General features: G+C 55.2%; 2 protein-coding genes across 4 annotated transcripts; one reads left to right on the top strand and one right to left on the bottom strand.

Annotated features, from left to right (window-relative positions):
• The first annotated feature begins 605 nt into the window (after positions 1 to 605).
• Positions 606 to 4,702, top strand: TOR2A (torsin family 2 member A). Of its 3 annotated transcripts, XM_040225225.1 has the most exons (5): positions 606 to 805; positions 1,400 to 1,665; positions 2,617 to 2,792; positions 3,483 to 3,610; positions 3,930 to 4,702. In XM_040225225.1, exons 1-5 carry the CDS (start codon positions 655 to 657, stop codon positions 4,172 to 4,174), a joined length of 966 nt encoding a protein of 321 aa, XP_040081159.1. In that variant the 5' UTR covers positions 606 to 654; the 3' UTR covers positions 4,175 to 4,702. The 3 variants fall into 3 exon arrangements, with proteins under 3 accessions (XP_040081159.1, XP_040081161.1, XP_040081160.1); XM_040225227.1 differs by lacking the exon at positions 3,483 to 3,610 and having other exon boundaries at positions 634 to 805; positions 3,930 to 4,065; XM_040225226.1 differs by lacking the exon at positions 1,400 to 1,665 and having other exon boundaries at positions 722 to 805.
• On the bottom strand, positions 4,635 to 18,999 carry TTC16 (tetratricopeptide repeat domain 16). The gene is made up of 14 exons (XM_040225235.1): positions 18,732 to 18,999; positions 17,919 to 18,092; positions 17,496 to 17,586; positions 17,199 to 17,342; positions 15,576 to 15,676; positions 15,344 to 15,473; positions 13,345 to 13,559; positions 12,432 to 12,676; positions 11,917 to 12,058; positions 10,398 to 10,563; positions 9,128 to 9,270; positions 8,816 to 8,975; positions 6,904 to 6,988; positions 4,635 to 5,840 (listed from the first exon to the last, which is right to left on the bottom strand). The coding sequence occupies exons 2-14, from the start codon at positions 18,089 to 18,091 to the stop codon at positions 4,810 to 4,812; spliced, it is 2,826 nt and encodes a 941-aa protein (XP_040081169.1). The 5' UTR covers position 18,092; positions 18,732 to 18,999; the 3' UTR covers positions 4,635 to 4,809.
• Between the last annotated feature and the right edge of the window lie 541 nt (positions 19,000 to 19,540).

Here is a 19,540-nt window from a genome sequence, read left to right as displayed (position 1 = left end):
GTCGTGTCCAACTCTTTCCGACACCATGGACTGTAGCCCACCAGGCACCTCCTTCTATGGGATTCTCCAGGCAAGAATACTGGAGTGGGTTGCCATGCCCTCCTCCAGGGGATCTTCCCGACCCAGAGATCGAACTCGCCTTTCTTACCTCTCCTGCATTGGCAGGCGGGTTCTTTACCACTCACGCCACCTGGGAAGCCCAAGATATACAAGGCACCATATGTTAAAGGCACATAACAGGTACTCACCAAAAGCTATTAGCGCTCTTCTCTCATATAAAAAGGCGGGGGGTGGGGAGAGTACAAAAAAGGCGCTTTACAAGGTACCGCACAAGTTTTTGCTACAGTTGTTACGTCACCCTTGGTGGTCATAATCCGTCATTTATTATTCTTTCGGGGCTGTGATGGTCCCTCAGTAACCGTGGCCATGGAAACGCAGTGCGCAGTCCCAGATTGGACGGTTCGCGGGCTCCCCCTGGAAGCCGCCTTGCAAAGCCTACGTGAGGGACCACGCGGAGGGCTTTGGAGACGGGAGCGAGGGGCGCTGGGAGTTGTAGGCCGCAGGAGGTGGCCGACGCGGAGCGATGCACGTCGGGAGTCGTAGTTCTCCGCAGAAGCGGTCGGCGGCCCCAGACCCAGCTTCGGCCTCACCCGGATGGCGGCTGCGACGCGCAGCTGCCGGCCCTGGGGCTCGCTCCTCGGGCTGATCTGGCTAGTCTCGGCCGCGGCCGCCTCCTGGGATCTGACTTCGCTGCGCTGCAACTTCGGCTCATTCTGTGAATGTGACTTCCGGCCCGACTTGCAGGGTAAGGAGCCTAGACCGGAGAGCCGGACGGACTAGGGGAGACCTTAGATCCCGGGGTTGTGCCGAGGCCAGACGTGGAGAGTAGACCCAAGGGCAGACCCCACGAGACTTCCAGACGGCCCGGGTTGGAAGTGGACCCGGCGTTGAGGGACCCTGAGAGCCTGGGGCACAGGACTTGGGGCGAGGGTTTAGGGATGCCTGTTTGGAAGTCAGGATGGAGAGATGCCTTTGACAGCAGAGCCCTGGGTAGTGGTCGAGGTTAGGCGGTTTAGACCTCCGCACTGGACTGGCCCATCAGGGGAGAAGCCTGCCTTGAAGGTGGGCAGGAGTCTGGGGCCGACCCTCTTGACAGCTGGCAACCATTTAGGGCTGAGCTGCGATCCAGAGGGCCACCTGGTGGGGGTGCTGCAGAGCTGAGTCAGCCTGAGGCAGAGGACACCCGCCACTCGCCCCTCCCCACCCCCACCCCCGCCCCGCCAAGGGCCTCACTCCCTTGGTCCCAGAACCCAGATTCCCAGACATGACTTTCCTCCTGAAACTGTTCCGCTGCGGACGTGTGTCTTCATCTCCGACATTGTTATTCTTGTGGCCCTAGGTCTGGAGTGTGACCTGGCCCAGCACCTGGCGGGCCAGCACTTGGCCAGGTCGCTGGTGGTAAAGGCACTGAAGGCTTTCCTGCAGGATCCAGCCCCCACCAAGCCGCTGGTCCTCTCTCTGCATGGCTGGACTGGCACTGGCAAGTCCTATGTCAGCTCCCTGCTGGCACACTACCTCTTCCGGGATGGCCTCCGTAGCCCCCACGTGCACCACTTTTCCCCAGCCATCCACTTCCCCCACCCCAGCCACCTGGAGCGCTACAAGGTAGGTGGATGGTGTCCTGGCCCACCCTCTGCCAGCACTGTAGGGTGACTCCACTAGGGTGGAGTGAGTCCTGAGCCCGGAGAGGGGAATCCCTTGCTCCAGGCAACACAGCCAGTTAGCCTCAGCCTTCAGGACCCATCCTAAACAAAGCTGAGGGTGCTATCACCTGGCAGGGAGTTCTTGATTTAATACCTGGGGGCCAGTAAAGTACCTTCGTGCCAGGGTTGTTGTGAGGGACGTGGGATTATAGAATCGGAGGTGTTATTTATCGAGCACTTAACCTTTGCCAGACAACCTGCACTGTCTTCTCTCTGTAAAGCCCTTAGAGTAAGGGCTTTTGAGGCTCGGAGCAAGCACTCAGGAAATATTAGCTCTTTCGACTATTGTTGTTGATTGCAAGGCACATTCCAGGATGATCTGTTTCAGCTGTCACAACTCTGTTTTGAAGGTCAGGGAGCAGGAAGGTGCCTTCCCCTTTTCTAGAAAGCAAGAGGTGTCAGGGAAGGACCCCCCTGACAAGGCAGGTGTGAGGCCTGGGTCTGCGTCCCTGTTCTCTTGTTGACTTGCTGTGTGAGCTTGGATTTACTCTCTGCCCCTCTCTGGGCCACAGTTTCACCATCAGCCTCATTAAGGGATCGGTGCTCTTTGGGAGACCATATCTTCCCGAAAAGATGAATTCTTTTTAATATTTATTTTTAGTTATTTGGCTGCATCTGTCTTAGCTGCAGCACGCATGAGCTTTGATCTTTGTTGCAGCACATGAGATCTTTAGTTGTGGCATGTGGGATCTAGTTCCCTGACCAGGGATTGAACCTGGCCCCCTGCATTGGGAACACTGAGTCTTAAGCCACTGAACCGCCAGGGAAGCCCCGTTAATTCTTGTTTTGGGAAGGAATCTGGGGTTGGGGAAGCAGCTCCAGGCCCCCTCATACTCTTGCCTCTCTCCCACAGAAGGATCTTAAGAGCTGGGTGCAGGGGAACCTCACTGTCTGCAGCCGCTCCCTCTTTCTCTTCGATGAGATGGACAAGCTGGCCCCAGGCCTGATAGAAGTCCTACGACCTTTCCTGGGCTCCTCCTGGGTTGTCTATGGGACCAACTATCGCAAAGCCATCTTCATCTTCATCAGGTGGGGCTAACTTTGCAGTAGGCATTAGTGCAGGAACACTTGTCAGAGGTCTCAGCTATCCAGTCTAGTCCCATGGTCCCATAGCAGAATACTGTTCCCCACCCAGGGCCCATTTGGGTTCCCCCCCAAAGTCCCCCGTACCCTCCCTGGTGACACCGTCATTCAAGGTGTTTAACTCCCCTTTGACATTCTCAAAGCCTGGGTTCAGTCCCTTAATCCTAATTTTTTTTGTGGCACTCCTGCTGGGTTAAGAGTTTTCCCTCTTTTGTGGCCAAGAGGACACAGGCCTGGAAAAAACAGGACTAGGAACCAGTCCCACCTCTGAGAGTTCCTAACTGTGTTTCTTCAGGCAAATCACTTCACTTCTCTGAGCTCCCATCTCCTTTTCTGAACAGCAGGGCCAATCTTAATGCCCTACTGTCCTCCTCGAGGCTGAGTGAGGGAAAGTAGGTAAGGGACTTAAAAGTGGCCTATTAATAGAAACTGTAAAGTGCATGGCACAGATAGGCAAACTTCCAGGGTCGTGGTTATGGATGAGCTCAGGAGAGGGAAAGCGGTTCCTGGGGCATTTCGAGTGAGTTTGGCTCCTGCTGGCACTGAGCTGGGCCCCTGGTTCAGGTCCCCTTAGGAGGCATGTGGGAAGCCAGAGCTACATCCTGCCCTCACTGTCTGCGTCCCCCATGGTTTTAGTAACACCGGTGGCGAGCAGATCAACCAGGTGGTGCTGGAGGCGTGGCGCAGCCGCCGGGAACGTGAAGAGATCGGCCTGCAGGAGCTGGGGCCGGTCATCTCCCAGGCTGTGCTGGACAACCCGCACCGTGAGTTCAGCTGAGGACCCCACGCTAGAGGGGCTTCCAGACTGGAGTCTCACTCCCAGATCACACCCAGGGCTGGGCTGGACTCCCTGGGGGTGGGTCAGGCTCTCCCAGGTCAGATGCTCAGCCCACCAACCCAGTATTTTCCAGCCCAGGCTTTGGTGCTTGGGGCTGAGGGACAGCCTCCCCTGAGCCCAGCACCCAAGCAGGGCTGGGAGGATTCAGGTCAGCAACCTTCCTGCACTTCCTTCCCTTGGGGGGTGGGCGGGGGCCTGGCTGACCCCTGTGAAGCACAGCCTCTTCCCATGGCTCCGCCCTGCAGATGGCTTCTGGCGCTCGGGCATCATGGAAGAGCATCTCCTGGACGTCCTGGTGCCCTTCCTGCCACTCCAGCGGCACCACGTGAGGCACTGTGTGCTCAACGAGCTGGCCCAGCTGGGCCTGGAGCCCAGGGATGAGGTGGTCCAGGCTGTGCTGGACAGCACCACCTTCTTCCCCGAGGACGAGCAGCTCTTTTCCTCCAATGGCTGCAAGACGGTGGCTTCCCGAATCGCCTTCTTCCTCTGACTCTCCCAGGTGGCATCCCTGTCCTCCTCTACCTGGCCAAGCCGTGAAGGAAAGCCCTGGACCCTCTGCTGGAGGGTCCCTGGTCCTGCAGAGTGGGACCCAGAGCATACTGTGAAGATGAGGAGGGCTGTTGGCTGGGCCATGAGACAGAAGGCTGGGGCAGGCCCTGGCTATTCATTGGTCTGAGGGCAACTTGGCCTTTGCCTCCTTCCTCAGGGAAATCACCGGTCACGCCAGAATTTCAAGGAGCCTTGACTGCAGCCTGAGCCTTCTTAAAATGTGAATTGTAACTCAGGGACAGTGGCTCGTGGCTGCTCCCTCCTTTCTCACTCTGTTCCTCTGGCCCTTGCCCCAGTACCATAACCCCACGCCCCGCCCCACCCCCCGTGTCCCCATATGGTAAAACCAGGCTGAGACTTCTGTCTCCGTGAACAGAGGGACTCAAGTTCACACTGGAGCCGAGCTTTTCAAGTTTTTAATTTTGTACATGAAGAGAACAAATACAATAAATTTAGTCACGGGACCAGAGGATGTTGGCCCAGGTTCTGATTGCTCCTGAGGGAGGCTGCAGCACAGAGCAGAGCGGGGAGAATTGCCCTGCACTGCAGCAAGAAGTGGAGGGCTGAGCATCCTGTTCAGACAGCAGCCTCACTGCCGGGGCTGGGCTTCTGTCTTGGGCCCTGGGCGGTCTGCATGTTGCTGAGACTCGGGTTCAGTCCCCAGGTGACCTCGGTCTTGCTGGAACCTGCGCTTGTGCTCTGGCTCTGGGCTGCCTTGGACTGGCTGGGCTTCTGACTCTGAGCCTGGCCCTTGGTGGGCTCAGTGTTGGAGGGGCTCCAACTTGAGTCATAGGAAGTGTTGATCTTGCTGGGGCTTTGGATCATTCTCCAGCTTTGGTCCTGGGTGGCAGCTGCCTTTCTGAGTCTCCAGCTCTGACCATCGGCACCCTTGGACTTTCTGAGCCTCCGCCTTGAGCCCTGGGTGGCCTGGGTCTTGTTGAGCTTTTGCCTTGGGCTCCAGGCAGCCTCTGTCCTGCTGGGCCTCTGGTTTTGAATCTGGGTGGTGTCCGTCTTGCTGGGCCTCTGGCTGTGGATGAGGGTGGCCTCCGTCCTGCTGGGCCTCTGGCTTTGAATCTGGATGACGTCCGTCTTGCTGGGCCTCTGGCTGTGGATGAGGGTGGCCTCCATCTTCCTGGGCCTCTGGCTTTGAATCTGGGTGGTGTCCGTCTTGCTGGGCCTCTGGCTTTGAATCTGGGCAGCGTCCGTCTTGCTGGGCCTCTGGCTTTGAATCTGGGTGGCATCTGTCTTGCTGGGCCTCTGACTTTGAATCTGGGTGGCGTCCGTCTTGCTGGGCCTCTGGCTGTGGATGAAGGTGGCCTCCATCTTGCTAGACCTCTGGCTTTGAATCTCAGCGGCGTCCGTCTTGCTGGGCCTCTGGCTTTGGATGAGGGTGACCTCCGTCTTGCTGGGCCTCTGGTGGTGGCCTGGGGTGGACTTGGTTTCTCTGGGGCTGTAGTTCAGGCTTAGGTCTTTCCTGCTGTCCCCCGAGTCTGAGGACTGTGTCCTTAGCAGTGAGGAGTCAGAGACTGTCCCAACAGTGGTGGAAGTGCTCCTGTATTCCTGACCCATACTGGACGTCTCTGTCTCCGAGGTGGACCTGGTTCTGACTGCGAAGGATGTGTCCAGAGAAGCTATTAGGCTGCCTTCCCCAGACAGTCCCAGGAAAGGGAGGCTTCTAGGCGTCACCTTTGCCTATGACCCAAAGGCCTCGTATGGCCAAGGGGGAAGGCCTCCCAGATCTCGCCAAGCCCAGCCCTCCTGGCACTCTTAGGCCTACAGGGGAGTCATGGCCAGAAGATAAAGGGCAGAGATGGAGGTCCCCACTGTCCAGCACTGGCCTCCACTCTGCTGGCCGCCTCTCACCCTCTGTGTCCAGCCACCACCAGCACCTGCAGGGACCTGGCCCTCTGCCTGCAGCAATTCTCTGTGCTCTACTCTGCCCACACTTCCCCTGGGTCCTAAAAACCCTTCCTGACCCCACTCCAAGGGGGGGCTAAATGCACCCACAGTTCTCAGGACTCCCCTCCACGGTATGGCTCCACTGTCCTAGCTCTCTGTGTCCCTGTGCCCCTTCTTCCCTTCAGGACCAAGCGCTCCCTGGGGCAAGGACTGTGCCATTCATGCCTGCACTGGTGCCCTGCACAGGCTCGGCCCTGGGCACTCAACACATTTGCTGAATGGCAGGAAGGGGACTAGACGCCCCTACGTCCATCCCTCCCAGACCGCCCACAGCTGCTCCTGGGACTCAGAGCCGCATTCCCGGTTTTTTTATTTTGTCCCTTCCATGCTGGCACCTGGCGGAAGTGAGGATAGAAGCCCCCTAGACATGCATAGGCTCTGTGGGGTAGTTTCAGGGAGAGGCCAAGGGGGCAGAGAGAAGAGGGACAGGGTTGAGCAGGGAATGAAGGTGGAGCAGGCAGCAACGATGAAGTGCCTCGAGTGAGAGCTGGCTGCCCAGGCTGTGTGCTGGGCATCCCCGAGGGTTCCCTCGTTCCCCGTCCCTGTACCCACCACCCTTGACCCGCACCCCCAGCAAAGCTGGGATAAGCCCTCCTGCTCCATATATATACAGCAGTAAGCAGCAGAGGCCAGATTCACACCCAGGCCTGGGAGCCTCTGACACCTGACCTTTGCCCTCCCTGCTGCATTGGCCCGTGCAGGGGGACTTACAGCCCAAGGTGGAGCCTAAAGAGGTCTGGCTGATGTAGCTGTCGGTCAAGGATGACTCCTTGCTGGGGGCTGGCTTCAGCTTCTCCTAGGGTCAGAGACAGGCTGGGCAGTTGGCAGGCCATGGGAGGCCGCAGCTCTAGAAGGCCAGCCACTTAGAGCTCCTCGGGGGCTGCAGTTTAGAGCTGGATGGGGATATGGAGCAGTCGACTGGACAAGAGTGGGGGTGGTGGACAGGTTAGACAGGTGTGGCGACATGAGAAAAGCAGTGTCAAGAGGCTGCTTGGTCCTCATCTCTCTATCTGCAAAATGCAAATTCCAGTGTGGGAAAGGCTTCTGTACGCTGTGAAGTGCTGCGCCCTGCCAAATGGCTAGAGAGGGGCCGAGGAGCTTCTCCGCACCTTCCCTGCCTTCATCTCCCGGCACATCTGGGAGGGAATGCTCATTGTTATAATTGCCTGGACCAGGAAACACCTAAACAGCCTGGCACTCAGCTAAGAGGCACACAAGCAGAGCTGGAATCCAGGTTGGGGAGGGCAGGGGGAGAGTCCACGGCCAGGCCCTTGGCAGCTGGTCACAGCTGCAGGCTGCGGCGGGGAACATGTGGTAGTGAGATGGAACGGGCAGGGCTCTGGAGCACTAAGCAGGGAGCCCACGATGACTTCAGGGCATACAGAGACCCAAGGTCTGTAGCTCTGTCTCCTAACATGAGCTGGAAAAATGTAGAGCTCGCCTTTCCCATGTCTGACAAGGGATACTGGCACTCCAAGCATTTCAATGGTTAAAGTCTCCCTTGGACATAATTTACTTGCTGTCCATCAGCAGTGTATCAATAAAATGGTAGGATAGCCACAGGATGGAACTGTCCACAGGAATGAGAAGGACCAATCAACTTGGATGCCTCTTACCCACTTGGAAGCTTAATGAACAGAGCCAGAGGCAAACAGGCAGGCACCATCCTCCGTCGAGAAGGACCAGTGCACTTGTCGGCAGTGTTAGGGATCAGAACAGCCCTGATGGAGGAGGGGCCCAGAGCCAGGTGAGAGGGGCTTCTGGAAAACTGGGAATGTGTTCTTTTTTGAGCTGGAGAATGGAGTCATGGGGAGTATTCAGTTTGTGAAAATTCATCAGTTAGCTGAGGATTCATGTACTTTATGTTCCACTCAATTAAAAGTTTTTAGAAATGAATCCAAGTGTTAAAATTCTGGGGGTTTCCCTGGTAGTCCAGTGGTTAGGAATCCGCCTGCTCATGCAGGGGACACAGGTTCAATCCCTGGTCTGGGGAGAGCCCACATGCCACAGGGCAACTAAGCCGGTGCACCACAACTCCTGAGCCTGAGCTCTAGAGCCATGACCTGCAACTACTGAGCCCGTGGGCCTCGAGCCCATGCCCCGGGACAAGGGAAGCCCCTGCCATGAGAAGCCTGCACACCGCAGCAAAGAGGAGCCCCCCTCACTGCAACTAGAGGTAAAAGAAAGGGAAGTTGCTCAGTTGTGTCCAACTCTTTGCGACCCTACGGACTGTAGGCTCCTGCATCCATGGAATTTTCTAGGCAAGAGTACTGGAGTGGGTTGCCATTCCCTTCTCCAGGGGATCCTCCTGACCCAAAGATCAAACCCAAATCTCCCACATTGCAGGCAGATCTTTACAGTCTGAGCCACCAGGGAAGCTGAGTGTGGGCAAAGTGTAGGAAGCCTCCCTCTGTGAGGGGCCCCCATTCTCACCTGCACTCCTTCAGGTGTACCCCTTTACTGGTACATTCTCCACCTCACAGCAACATGTCCCCAGCCCAGGTCACATAGCAGAGTGGTGGCAGAGCCAGCCTCTAGCCAGCCTGCAGCCCTCAGCCCTGGCTTGGGGTACGGTCCTCCCTGCACCTCCAGGGAACCCAGCCCTGGCATGGGGCACACTTACCTTCTTCCCAGGAACCTGCACCTCTTCCTCTGGGCCTTCTGGCTTTGCCTGCTGGAACTGGAGAGGGGCCTCCGTCTCCTTGGGGGTCTCCAGTAAAGGTGGCTCCAGCTTCCAAGAGAGGATCAGGGCCCGGGCCCTCTGTTCCCGATCCTTGAGCCGCCTGCCAAAGCGAGTTGTCAGAGTGCTAGGTAAGCCTCTCTGACTCACCCTGCCCTTCCTAGGACTGGATGGTGGCCTGAAAAGGCAAGTAGGTGCCTTGAGCCCCAGCTGTGCCCCAACTCTGGGCCTGTGGGCCCTCCTGTAGAAACTTACCCCAGGATGTCCTGAGGGGTGCTGGTGTACACGCTGTGCTCCACCATTCGCTCCAGCTGCAACCTAGCCAGGTTTGCCACCTGGCTGCTTAGCACCTCTTCCACTGACATGCCGGGGAAAAGGTTGGCCATCAGCGGAAGCAGCTGCCAGGAAGGAAGGTGACCAGAGTAAGGTGTGGGCCAGGACAGGGGCAGATGGTGTGGCACTGCCCTGACTGGCAGAGTCCCTTCTCAGGGCCGAAGAAGAGAAGGGTTTACAAATTCAGCATCAGTCGCTCAGTTGTGTCCAACTCTTTGTGACCCCATGAACTGCAGCAACCCGCCAGGCTCCTCCATCCATGGGATTTTTCCAGGTAAGAATACAGGAGTGGGTTGCCATTTCCTTCTCCAGGGGATCTTCCCAACCCAGAGATTGAACCTGGGTCTCCTGCATTGCAGGCAGACTACCATCTGAGCCATCAGGGAAGCCCTTTTATAAACTGTTGTTTCCAAAGGGCCAGACCCTTTGGGCCCGAACTATTGGGAGATCTTGAGAAAGGAACTATTACGTGAGGGAGTTCTGAGTTTGATCATGGGTTCTAGAGTCAGCCAGAGGAGGGTGTGACCTCCAAGCTCTATAACCTGGGGCAAGGGAACTGACTTCTCTGAGCCCTACCCTCTTCCCTCTGTAGATTATGGGGTGACGATAATGTTACCTGTCTCGCAGGTGTTAAAGAGGGTTAAACGGGAATATAAGCTGAAGTGGTTAGAACAGTGCCTGGCTCTGGGTTACCTGCTCAGTTGTGTCCAACTCTTTGTGACCCCATGGACTGTAGCCTTCCAGGATCCTCTATCAGTGGAATTCTCCAGGCAAGAATACTGGCGTGGGTTGCCATTTCCTTCTCCAAGAACAGTGCCTGGCACATAGTAAATGCTCTGGCATCATTATTGTCTTAGCCACTCAGTCGTGCCTGACTCTTGTGACCCCATGTACTGTAGCCCATCAGGCTCCTCTGTCCATGGGATTTCCCAGGCAGGAATACTGGAGTGGGTTGCCATTGCCTTCTCCAGGGGATCTTCTGAACGCAGCAACTGAACTTGTGTCTCCTGCATTGGCAGGCAGATTCTTTACCGCTGAACCACCAGAGAAGGTACATATACTATGTATGCTCTGGCATTAGCAGTGCTTATCACTGCTAAGAATCCAGGTTTCTTTTAGGGACAGGGTGTATCTTTAGGTGGTCAGAGGTATTGACTCTGGAGCCTACCCTCCTGGCCCAGGAAGAACACACCTTGGGTTGCTTGGGGTCAAGGAGCAAAACAGTGGCAACATCCTGGCGAGCTCCAAAAATGTTCTGCATGAGCTGCCGGCTCCTGGCACGGTACAGGTAGTACTGGGGCTTCTGGGGATTGTGCTGGATGGCCATTGAGAAGTGGTTCTCTGCCTTCTGGAACTGCCTGCAGGATACAGTGGGCCACAGGGTGCTCTGAGCTGGGCCACCTGGGAGGAATGGGGGCTGCTGGACCTCCCTGGGGAGTCTGGGGAAAACCAGGCTAGTTTCTGCTCCCTGCCACCAACACCCCTCTTGATGGACCCAACACTTAAATGCTAGTGTAAAGTCCCAAAATAAGTGAACATTTTTATGATCTTGGAATAGGAAGGACTTTCTGAATGTCATAAACCCAGCAGCTAAATATGAAAAAAAAAAAAAACTAATTTGACGACAATTAAATCCCATTATTTAGTAGCTAAAGCACCACAAAAGAAAGCAGCAAATAGGGAAGAATATTTTGCCACATAAGGCAGATAATAAGCAAACTTTCTAGCCTACAAAGAACTCTTATAACCAAAAAAGTTTTTATTGGGCAATTTAAAACCAAATGGGAGAACAATTTAGGCAGACCATAATGGCTAATAAACACATGAAAAATGCTGTCCTGTACCCACAATTTAAATATGCAAAGTCAATCCAATGCAAGAGAACCTTTTTTTTTTTGCCTACAGATTAGCAAAGTTAAAAAATAGTGTTAATACTCTGTGCTAGGGAGGTTTGGGGAAATGAAGACTTTCTTTTACTGGGGGAAGTTTATATCGGTTCGTTGTTTTTTTTTTGAGAACAATTGGGTATCATCTTTAAAATGTTAAAATTTCACACTCAACAATTTAACTTCCAGCAATCTAACTGCAGAATTACTAGTATGAACGGATGGAAACGTATGTCTTGGGTCTCATTACTGCATTATTTATAATTTTAAAAAAAGGAAAACAGCCCACATTCATCAGCAGACTATTGTCTAGAGAAGTTAATTGTGGTACTTCCGCCGAATGGAATACTTTGCAAACAATAAAAGAGAACGAAGTCATCCTATATGTAACAGCCATGGGAAGTAAAAAAGCCTATCAAATATTAGCTTAGCACGATCTCACTTTTGTAAAATGATAGCAATTGTTAATATATGCGTAGAAATCAATCGTGAGGACTCTTTACCAAACTTACCCAGATAGGGGAGGCGTTGGGAGACAGGTATTAGAAGGAACTTCCATTTTCTGAGTCTTATGCTACTGAATACTTACTTTAAAAAATAATAATAATAAAAGCCTAATTACCATAACAATATTCAAAGAAAAGTGAAGGATTTTTAGTGAAAACTTGGAAAATAAAATAGATATTTAGGAGACTTAACTGGGAGAGCAGAGACGTCTTGACCCAGGGAGCCCAAGCAGGCGGCTTCATCCCAGACTTCCCCGGCCCCGCCCATAGCCCAGTATGCCCCGCCCACGGGGCCGCCCCACCCACCGTCGGCTCACACCTGCTCTGATGCTCGCAGAAGCCCAACTTCTCCTGCAACAGGCCCATGCGCAGGTGGGCGCCCTCGTCCCTCGGACTCAGTGCCAGCGCCTGCTGGTAGTCCGCCTCAGCAAAGGTCAGGTTGCCCAGCTGGAAGAAGCAATCTGGAGCGCGGGGACTGAATTGGGGATCGCAAAAACCCAGGGCGCGGGAGCAGCGGCCCAGTTGGCTCCACCCCCTAGGAGGCGGGGCCTGCAGCTGATAATACCCGTGGGCGGTCGCCAGCACCTGCAGCGGCTTTTCGGCGCAGCTGGGCACCTCTTTCTAGAAGCCTGATCTGAGCATTTTGAAGGACTATGTAGCGAGATGGTCTCTCAAACGTTTCCCCGCGCCCCCAACCCCGTAGTGTCTCCGTGGGACACTGAGACTCCTCTTCGGCCCCTTCTCCCTCCCTCCCTCCCTCGGGGCCCTCGAGCGCCCAGTCCAGGCCTTAGAGAGGCAAGGGGCTCACGCAGGGCTCCCCGGGACCCCACTCACCGCCGCGGTTGATGTAGAGGCCTTTCTCCTGCTGCTCGTCCTTGAGCGCCTTGTTGAGCAGCAGCACGCTCTCCTGGTAGGCGCCCTGCATGTAGCAGTGCACCGCGAAGTCGTTGTAGGCCAGCAGCAGTTGGCGCTGGGCCTGCTGAACCAGCTCCTTTTGGTGCTCGCTCATCATGTCCAGCGCCTTCAGGAAGTCCTCCACTGCCAAGTCAAAATCCTGGAGCCGTCGGTACATGGTGCCCCTACGGGAGAGGCATATGAGAGCCAGAGCACCCCCACCGGCTTGGGGTGTCCCAGAGAGTGGATGCAGCTGGGGGTCCTCCGACCTCTGGAGGTGGCAGGGCGGCCTCCCTGCTCCTGTATTAGATTTGGCCTGTGCGGCTCCCTGATTGCTACTGAACTAGCTTGGTGATTCTACTTTCCTTTACAAATAACTTCTCTCTTTCTTTTTGGGAGCAACGTGCCTGCCAGCCTCTCTGCTAAGGCTTTTTGTACACAAGATGAATGTTTTACCTCCACTGTTTGCTTATTGAGAAAACCCAGGGTCAGGGAAGTTAAATGGCCCAGAATGAGGTGTTGAGCCCTTGCTGGGGAGGTAGGGGGCGAAAATTCAAACCTAAGCCTCCTCTCTTGGGCTGAGTTGGGCTAAGCCTCCCAGTATAAACTGTTCAGCAGGCTTGGGGCTCCAGGATTCCCAGGTTAACACGCTGCTGCCTGCCCCTTCTCCAAAAGCAGTAGCAGAAACCACCTCCCATGATCCTTCGGTTCTGATGGCGAGCAGGGAAAGACCATTAGAGACTAGATGGGGAGACTGAGACCTGGGGAGTGTCATGGGCTCTCCTGAAATCACACAGCACATCTGAGGCAAGGCAGGGCCTGGGACCCAAGACAGCACTTCCCCACCCAATACCGGAAGAGGAAGAAGCTGGGGTCCAGAGGGTTGTTCTCAATGGCACAGTTGATGCACTGCAGCGCATGTTGCAACTTGCCCTGCACGGCCAGGACCCCAGCATCTTGGCGTGCCTGCTCGGCCTGGACCACCATCACCTGGAGCAGCACCTTGGCCTGTGGGTGCTTGGGATCCAATAGCAAGGCACTGTGTAGGTCTCGATAGCAGAGGTTGGGCTGTGGGGGTGCAAGGCAGGGATGGCGTCAGGGCTGCACCCAAGCTGAACTCTCCCCTGTTCACTGTGGGGAGGCAGACCTCTGGGCAGGCCAGCATCATGCCACCCATCTTCAGTGCCCCACCCCCACCCCTCCATTGCTGTTTTGCCTTTTCTGTCTCTTGAAGGAGGAAGGGAGCATTGTGGGAAAATCCTATCCAAGGCCCCATCCCTACTGGTCCCTTTCCAGATGTGACCTCAGGTGAGCCAGGTCTGCCTCAGTGGTTTTTGCTGTAAAATGGGGCTACAGATGCCTCCTCCTTGCAGGACTTCTGCGAGGGTCCTTGAGGTAGGGGGAGGTCATGGTCTCCGGATTATGACCATCATGTCCTCCCTGTCCTCCCCGGTACACCCTCCCGGACACCTCTGACCTTTAAGCCTAAGATGACTCTAACCAAGAACAGATTCAGGCCTGGGCATGAGCAGAAAACATCCCTAGGCCAACACCTTCCACTGGGTGAGCAGGTCAGTTAGTCATTCAACAGTTTTAGCAAGCACCGCATGTCCTGTGGGGTAATTGGTTGAGGGCAAAAGAGGCAGTGTAGACACTGGGTGGGAGGTGAAAGATGGCAGAAGTTGAGACAGGGCTTTGGAATAGGTGGACTTGGGCTCAAGGGGAGCAAGTTAGCCAGACCATCTGAACCTGCTTCCTCATCTGCGAGAAGAGGACAGTGGGTTGTATCTAACCTCAGAGGGTTACTGTCAGCCTTAGAGACAAATGTGAGTAAAGTGCTTAGAATGTGTCTATGCATTGTAGGGAGCAGCTGCAATCCCAACACTCAACAATAATTGTCAATAATTACTGGTCTACTACCTTTGAAGGAGACTCTCCCATTGAGTCACCTGTGGGACACAAGAGCCCAGCCCCCAGCAGAGGGAGGCTCTTGGTTCCAGCACCCTGAGGACGCCCTGCTCACTTTAGCCCATCACGTTCCTCCCCTTCCCGAGTCTCCCTCCCCCACCCCCCAAGCACCCTGGCCAAACTGGAACAACAGGCCTTGTTCTGGATGCCTCTGTTTTCCACACTCTCACCTCTCCAGCCCCCTAGTCAGTCTCCAGTCCTGCTTCCAAAGTTCTGAAGAACTTGCCCCCCTCCTTGCCACCATCCTGCCCATCCTCCCCGAGCCCCACTCCTATCCAGATGGATGGTACCCAGGCTTCCAGTCTCCGGATTTGCCCCTCTGCAACCACCCCCCCAGCCCACATGACCCCTGGCAGCCAAAAGGAATTGTCTAAGGCCCACTGCCCCAGGGAGCACCCTTCTGAGGTTCCTGCTGCTCCCCAGGAAGAAGTCAGGGTGCCCCAGTGTTCACGAGATCCTGCCCATCACTCACTCATCCCTGCAGCCCCTCCTTCCTTGTGACCCCAAGTCTCACATCTAAGGGATGCCTGGTGGCCTCTGATGGTGCTTCACATAATTAGGAAGTCAGTCCTTGTGTAATTATTGGCTGGGGGCCATTTCCCCTGACCTGTGAGTTCCGTGAGGGCAGAGCAGGCTGAGGCTTCTCACCTTGTGGTTTTCAGGGATTGGCGCAGGCCTGGCAGAGAGCCAGGGCTGAATGATGCTGGAACAACTACTGGACTGGGCAGGAGTGGTCAGTGCTGGTCAGGGTTCAGGAAGGACAGGGCTCCCACCACACTGGGGGCTGTGGCCTCTGGGCTGGGGGATAGCCTAGCCTCCTCCTATAATCTCAGCACCCAAACAGGGAGGAGGTCCACCCATCGGCCCTGCCCGCCCTGCTCTACCTTCTGGAAGAAGTTGTAGAGCCTTGCCCGGAGGATGTAGACATCCGCATTGGTGGTGCCTTGCTTCACCTCCTTGGTGACGAATGAGAGGCATTCACGATGCTTTTTGAGGGCCAGGAGACAGGCCATGCTGTGGGCGGAGGGCAAAGGTGCTTGGTCTGCCCAGTGAGAGGAGCAGGAAGGGGACGCTGAGGGGGACAAAGGGTAGGAAGCTCTTGATCAGGGTGCTCACCATCGATACCGGAAGCAGAATTTCTCAGGCTGGAGCTCAGAGGCTTGGGAGAAGACGGTCAAGGCATCCAGAAAGGCACATTGCTCAAAAAGGCACTGGCCCTGGTGACACAGGGGATTGTCAATCCTGCTTGTGACCCCAGCCCAGCAGCCTCCATGAATTGAGGGATGGCCATCACTGGGATAGAATGACAAGGGATGGGGACAGAGTCCTTCAGATCAGAGAGAGATTTTAAGAGAGAGAGATACAGACATAGAGAGATACAGAGCTGGGTAGACAGCAAGACACAGAAATATACAGTTAGTGACAGAGAGATAGCAATACAGACGTAGGAACAGGGAGAAAAGAGAAAACCCGAGAGGTGGATCAGAACAGCAGGTCTAACGGTAACAGGCTCCTTCCTGGACCAGGGCTCCAGGTGCCAAGCCCTGTATTAAGAATACAGGGAATTTCTGTATTCTTAGGGGTACATATAACTTAGGGAGTTCCCTGGCTGTCCAGTAGGTAGGACTCAGTGCTTTGACTGCAAGGATGTGTGTTGGGGGACTAAGATCCTGCAAGCTGCCCAGGTGCAGCAAAACACAAAAAACCCTAAATTTGTCTCATTGGGACTAGATAACATTCCCCTTTTAGATGAAGGAACTGAGGCTCAGAGAAGCGAAGTGACCTTTCCAAGGGCACACAGAAAGAACAAGATCGGCCTCAGGACCCCCACAGACAGTTTAAGCATGTGGTCTGGTTTTAAGAATGTTTCTTTTGTCATAGTTGAATAATAATAATTATTATTCCTATTATTTTGGCTGCACAGCATGGCAGTGGGATCTTAGTTCCTGACTAGGGATCTAATCCAGGCCCCACCCCACCCTGCAGTGGAAATGCAGCATCCTAACCACTGGACTACCAGGGAATTTCCAGAATTGAATTATTGACATTAAAAACCAAGACATCAAAGTTGTGAACATGGGGGGAAAATCAGGACTTTTTTTGGGATTTTATGGCTTAACATCATCTTTATTATGCATTACAAATGGGGGATACTCTTGTCTTTTTAGTGCTGGGAGCCTGTGGACTCTAGGGCTGTGCTGTCCAGTACAATAGCCATAGCCATACAAATTCAAATTGATTCAAACTAAATATCAGTACAATTCAAAAATTAGTTCCTCAGTCACACTCTTGTCTTTTTAGTGCTGGGAGCCTGTGGGCTCCAGGCCTGTGCTGTCCAGTACAAGAGCCATAGCCATACAAATTCAAATCGATTCTAATTAAATAGCAGTACAATTAAAAAATTAGTTCCTCAGTCACACTCGCCACATTTCAAGGGCTCAACAGTTCCACGTGGCTGGTGGCCATCAGAATGGACAGTAATCATCGTGCCAAGTGATCATTCACTACTGCAGAAAGTTCTATTGGATGTACCTGGTGGTGGACGAACCTGGAAGGTAGGAGAGGTCATGAGAAGGAGTGGCAGAAGGGGACACAGATGCAGGGACAAGAAGGTCGCCAGGAAGTCAGGGCTGGCTCCAGGAGCAAGGAAAACCCCCAGAGTAGGAGGGAGAGCCAGCAAGCCGGGGGGGGGGGGGGGGAGGTGAGTGCCTTGTATGGGCCTAGGGCAGCGCCGGGCACCTTCAGGTAAAGCACCAGGGCGAGCCGCTCCAAGTAGTCATTGTTCTCTGGCTGGGAGTGGTAGGCCTTTCGAAGGTTCTGCGCGGCCGAGGAGAAGTCGCAGAGCTGGATATAAGCCTCGGCTCTTAAGGCATAGAATTCTACCTGAGGGAGAGGGGACTCAGACTGCTGTTCCCCTCCCCACGATCCGCCCTGAGGTTTGCCACTCGGCTACCACAGGGACTCTGTGGCCCTGAGAGGTGAAAGTGTAAGCGTGGGACAGCAACTGCCCGTGCCCACCCAAACCCTCCCTCTCACCAGCTGGGGGTCCAGGTGGAGGGCGCGGGAGAAGAAGAGCACGGCCATCTCCCAGTCCTCTTGCTCCAAGCAATGATGAGCTCGGTGGTAGCTGTGGGGATCAGGGGGCCACAGGCAGGGGGGTGGCTGGCCCTGACTTGGGACCAGCCCAAGACATAGAGCTGGGGCTTTGGGAATGGGTTGCAAGGAGGGGGGACTTGGGTAGGAAGACAATAGGGGTAGACAGAGACCCAGGGAGAGGAGGATGGCCATTCTTGGAGCTCATCCAGCCTTTTTTTTTTGCTGCTGAGGTGGAAGAGCCCTATTATACCAGCTGAGCTCGCTGAAGCTCAGAGAGGGAGAGTAACTGGCCCAAGGCTGCACAGCATGTCAGTGGCTCTGCAGGGAAGGAACCTGGGACCCCTGGGCAAGGGAGTCACTCACTATTCCCTGACTTTGAGGGGCACGGTTAACCCTGTAGCCTTTGGTTTTATATCATCAAAGTTCTGGAAGATTTGGCTGGTCCCAAAGATGCGCTGGAGGGTCCCCTTTGGCACAGGAATCACCCATGGCTTTGGGATGTGTTGTGAGGGAGCTTTGTCATGCTCCAAGACCATCCTGGAACCAAGCAACAGCAAGCTGGAGCAAGCCTCAAAGACAATCCCCACTCCACTGACACACTCTCCTCGGGTGTTTTACAGGATGGGGGAGGGGGTGGAACGGGGGCCTGGGAGGAGGCGCAGAATGGGGTCTGGCGGCCCTCCCAGCCCCATTCCCCTTAACCTCTCTCCGGTCCTGCCTCTCTCTCCTGTGGTCAAGATCTCACACTCACACTGCTCTCTGCTCTCCTCCTGGTTCCCCTCAGCTTCTACCAGCTACCGACACCCAAAACTCTTGTCTGCAGCTCAGGCCCTGCCCCAAGCCAAAGGCCCTGGGGGTCCAGCAACCTCTTGTGAGAAGATCTGTGTTCCATTAGTCCTAAGTCCTGTCTATCCCACTTCCCACAGATCTCTCAGACACCTCCTCTTCTCTCGTCTGAGTCACTGCCATCTCTGTGTCTATGCCAGCTCCGGGCACCCCTCCGACCTCCCCTCCAGCCGCAGGTCCTAAGACCTCTGTTCTCTGCACAGCGCTAGGGACTTTACAGAATCGCACAACTGATCTGGCCTCTCCAGAACGAAAACCTTCCCTGCGAACGCATACGTGGTCACTTCTCCCGCACCCTTTGCCTTTGCCTTACTTAGTCTTCTCTCGCACCTCTCCGGAGTCTGTCATGAGGCCCCTTCGGGGAGGACCCAGGGGCCTGGACCAGCTTACTCGCGATCCTCACTTTCCTCTTGGCCCCCTCCTCCCGACGTTGCTAGGCATCATCTCCAGGACGCCCACAGGCTCCGCCCCTCTTAGCCACGCCCCCAGAATCCCGAGGCGTCCAATCCCTGAAATCCAGTTTCAAACCGAGACGGAAAGAGGCTGCGGGCTTAGTGGCTCAGTCTTGTCCGACTCTTTGCGACCCCGTGGACTGTAGCCCGCCAGGCTCCTCTGTCCATGGGATTCTCCAGGCAAGAATACTGGAGTGGGTTGCCATGCCCTCCTCGCGGAGATCTTCCCGACCCAGAGATGGAATCCAGGTCTCCCACATTGCAGGCGGATTCCTTACCGTCTGAGCCACCAGAGAAGCCCAAGAATACTGGAGTGAGTAGCCTATCTCGTCTCCAGCGGATCTTCCCGACCCACAACGCTCTAAGAGTTGACACCTTGCAGTGGCTTTAGCAAGTTTTTATTAGCTGGGGAAGGCAAGGAAAAGGCTTGCCGGCTTTCCGCAGCGAGGCAGGGTCCCAGGGGTGGGTCAAAACAAGGCACATTGCTTCCCAATCCAGTGGTCACACAAGGGCTCCGCGAGCCCCACGACAAACCCCGCAGGAGACGGTGACGCGGCACAGCGGAATGCGCGGGGATGCCCTGACTAGGCCACCGCCCCGCCACTTCCGCCCCTCAGAAGGGTGGCGGCCACGTGGCCCGCCCCGGATTGGGCGTTAGCGGCTAGGGGCTGGCTGACGTCAGGGGGC

Source organism: Oryx dammah, unplaced genomic scaffold (genome assembly GCF_014754425.2).
Source record: "Oryx dammah isolate SB20612 unplaced genomic scaffold, SCBI_Odam_1.1 HiC_scaffold_25, whole genome shotgun sequence".
Lineage (NCBI taxonomy): Eukaryota > Metazoa > Chordata > Mammalia > Artiodactyla > Bovidae > Oryx > Oryx dammah.
This window is presented reverse-complemented; position numbering and strand designations above follow the sequence as displayed.